This window comes from Sorex fumeus, unplaced genomic scaffold (genome assembly GCF_029834395.1).
Source record: "Sorex fumeus unplaced genomic scaffold, SorFum_2.1 ptg000063l, whole genome shotgun sequence".
In the NCBI taxonomy this organism is placed as follows: Eukaryota; Metazoa; Chordata; class Mammalia; order Eulipotyphla; family Soricidae; genus Sorex; species Sorex fumeus.
In genome coordinates, this window is record NW_026606120.1 from 56,538,565 (window position 1) to 56,542,308 (window position 3,744).

At 48.6% G+C, this 3,744-nt stretch overlaps 1 protein-coding gene across 1 annotated transcript; it reads left to right on the plus strand.

Moving 5' to 3' along the window:
• Window positions 1-2,106: 2,106 nt before the first annotated feature.
• Window positions 2,107-2,510, plus strand: LOC130035901 (elongin-B-like). Its single transcript, XM_056127827.1, has one exon. It carries the CDS (start codon window positions 2,107-2,109, stop codon window positions 2,461-2,463), a length of 357 nt encoding a protein of 118 aa, XP_055983802.1. The 3' UTR covers window positions 2,464-2,510.
• Window positions 2,511-3,744: the final 1,234 nt, after the last annotated feature.

Below are 3,744 nucleotides of genomic sequence, written 5' to 3' on the forward strand. Positions count from 1 at the left end.
TGGTGAGCCCCACGGGTGGCTTATGTGAAGCAGGTAAGAGAAAGATGGTCACTTTCTCCCCATCCACCTCTGCCACCCAGGACCCAGGTTTACTGGGTTCTTGTCTCACCTTGCAGAAAGGAATTTAAGTAGTACACATGCAGTGAAATTACAGTTTTTATTTGGAGGTTTTGAAGGGAAGGAGGAAAAGAAAGTGGGAGAGAGTGGAGAATAATGTGCTGCAGAGAACCTGGGCTTCTCCAAGGGCAGAGAAAGCCCCTACACACATCCAGCATTAAACATGAAAACATGAAAGTGCATATTCTCAAGAGGAGAGATGCAGGAGACACGTGCTCAGGAACCACATGTGCTCACCATGTGGATGCAAGCAGCACATGGGCTCAGGCAGCATATGTGTGCCCTTCCTTTGTTCAGGGTGGACTTTATAGGGTTATTACAACCTGCACCTACACAGGCCTTCTACCAAGGTCAAAATCTGTTGCTAAGGAGGTTGTCTTAGGGGGAATAGGGTTGGGAGTGGTGATGGTCTTCTTTGAAATTTCTTTCCTGGCTTTTGGTTCATGCTGGGAGCTTGTCCTTGGGGGTCTAGCCTCCTCAGGGTCTGTTTCTAGCACCAGGTGAGGTCTTATCAGGCCTTAGTTCCTGTTTTCTGCAAGATTGGCCTTTGCATTGTCAGAGCTATTACTTCCCAGGATATTTACTGCCATCGCCTGGGGAGGGGGCCTTCCCTCTCTGCCCTCCTGCCTACATCAGGTGGACCCAGGATTCCCCTGCTGGACTGTTTAGTGTGTAATCCATCTGCTCCTCTCCATAGTTTCCCTTTAAAGCAAAAGGGTCTGGAAAGTTCCCTGTGGACCCAGCTGAGTCCTGGCCCCAGGCTTATGTCACAAACCTGGAACAAAATGCCTGAGGAACTTGCAAGGAAGATGCTTAACCTAGGGGCAGGCTGGGGAGAAGCCTCCTGAGCCAGAGAGTCCTGAAATCTGGGAGTGCAGGTCGGCTCTGGGTCACACTCCACCGCCCAGTGCTCTCTAGGGCCTTGGTTAACTTTCAGGTTAGGTTAAGTAGTTTATTTAACATTTGTGTTTATTTCTATTATTGAATTTTATATATGATGTAATCAATGTTCACCCATCCTGTTCCCCACCTTCCTCCTTCTCCTTTTATTCTCTAAACACTCAATATATGGATGAGTCCATGTGAATAGCTCATTTAGGCAGAAATTTCAACTATGAAACAATAAATGCTACTTAATTGATCTTGCCCTGCAATGGCATTCAAAATTTTGAAGGAACTTATACCAAAGGCAAGCAGGCATTTGTCTTGTGATGATTCTATTCATTTCATTTCCCCAAACTAATCAGAATCCCCAGTTGAGAGGAATACTGGGTGAAAAGTATCAGAATAGGGGGCCAAAACCACAGGAAAGGGACAAAGTTGTAGGACGGTGAGACCAGACAATTCCGTGGAGATGGTCTTGAAAAAAGTTGACACATTATTTTGTAACCAAATCATAATAGATGTGACTTAAGAAAGTTTCTACTCAAACAAAAAACAAGTGAATTTGTGTTTATTTATTTATATTGAGATGTATATGTATGCACACAGGTCACATTCAAAACAGGCTTTCCTGAGAATGATGGCACCTCTGTGGAGGGAGTGTTGAGTTGGGTACCCACTGCTTACTAGTCATGGTCTAGAAGACTCCACAAGAATCCTAGAAAGCACCCCTGTAACACTTTGATTTCTGGTCTCCAAACATGCTCTCCATAGCTAAGTTTGAGTTGATAGTTGGCTGTCAGTGTAGCCAGAATTAACAAATAAAATCTAATATCACTGTATCACTGTCATCCCGTTGTTCATTGATTTCCTCAAGCAGGCACCAGTAACATCTCCATTCATCCTAGTGCTGAGATTTTAGCAAGTGCCACATTGGAGGCTCTTTCAGGGTCAGGGGAATGAGACCCATCATTGTTACTGGGTTTGGCATATCGTATACACCACGGGTAGCTTTCCAGACTCTGCCGTGTGGGTAGGATACTCTCGGCAGCCTGCCGGCTCTCTCTAAGAGTGAGAACTAGGCAATAAGAAGTTGTGCAGGCCGCGATGGACGTGTTCCTCATGATCCGGCGCCACAAGACCACCATCTTCACGGACGCCAAGGAGTCGAGCACTGTGTTCGAGCTGAAGCGCATCGTCGAGGGCATCCTCAAGCGGCCGCCCGACGAGCAGCAGCTGTACAAGGACGACCAGCTCCTGGACAACGGCAAGACGCTGGGGGAGTGTGGCTTCACCAGTCAGACAGCCTGGCCCCAGGCCCCAGCCACAGTGGGGCTCGTGTTCCGAGCAAATGAAGCTTTTGAGGCCCTGCGCATTGAACCGTTCTCCAGCCCACCTGAGCTGCCAGATGTGATGAAGCCCCAGGACTCAGGAAGCAGCGCCAACGAACAAGCAGTGCAGTGAGGGCCCTGCGCCCAACCCCCATGTCCCCCCAATAAAAGATTTGGGTGTCTGCCAAAAAAAAAAAAAAAAGAAGTTGTGCAGCTGCAAATGTGACTGCGTGCTTCCGGGAGCTGGGTTTTATAGTCTCTGGGTCTTGGCTGTTGATGGGATTACACAGCACCGGGGGGCAGATGGTGGGTGTAACACCTAGCTACTGGGAAATGGGGGATCTGGGTGGAGGAGGCCCAGTCCCGATCTGAACAGGCTTGAAGATCTCAGTCCTGGGACCTGCACACCTGGGTCCCTCTGTCGGTTCCTTCATGCATGAGACTAGTCCAACTGTGTGGGGAGTGGTCTTAAGCATGGCTGTGGCTGGTTCTGGAGGTCTTCAGTTGCTGGGGCTCTGCTTGGGGTGGGGAGGGAAACTCAACCTTCCCCCCTCAAGGGGCCCCAGTGAGGACAGCCAGGCATGGGGGCAGGAGACTCTGCATTGTTCTCTTCTGGGAGCTGGGTTTATAGTCTCTGGGTCTTGGCCATTGATGGGATTGCACAGCGCCGGGGGCAGATGGTGGGTGTAACGCCTAGCTACTGGGAGATGGGGGATCCCAGAGTCTCCTACCCCTGCACCTGACTGTCCTCACCAGGGTCCCTTGAAGGGGAGCAGGTTGAGTTTCCCTCCCCACCCTGAGCAGAGCCCTAGCAGCTGAAGACCTCCAGAACCAGCTACAGACATGTTTAAGACCATTCTCCACACACTCGAATGAACCTCATGCATGAAGGAACCGGCAGAGGGACCCAGGTGTGCGGGTCCCAGGACGGAGATCTCCAAGCCTGCTTGGATCGGGACTGGGCTTCCTCCACCCAGATCCCACAAAATATAATATAATAGCTAGGATATGGAAACAACCCAAATTACCAAAGACAGAAGTTGTGGTTTAGGGGTTGAAGAGATAGTACAGGGCACTTGCCTTGCTCGGTCCCTAGCACCATATATGGTCCCCTGAACACCACCAGGAGTAATGCCTGAGCACAGATAACTATGGACTTGAAACAAAAAAGAAGTTGCATTTTATATATATACATACACACATATGTATATTTACACACACAGTGGAACACTATGTAGTCATAGCGAAAAAAATGAAATTATGCAGCTCATTGAAACTTGGATGAAACTGGAGGGTATCACATTGAACAAAGTCAGACTGAAAGAGAAGGATGAGTACTGGATAAACTTACTCATCTGTAGTCTATAGAGAAACAAATCAAATATGTGGGCAATATCAATTGATAGTAACTCCT

Excerpts from the sequence above, each read along its gene's own strand:
- LOC130035901 (XM_056127827.1), top strand. The coding sequence starts at position 2,107 with ATGGACGTGTTCCTCATGATCCGGCGCCACAAGACCACCATCTTCACG.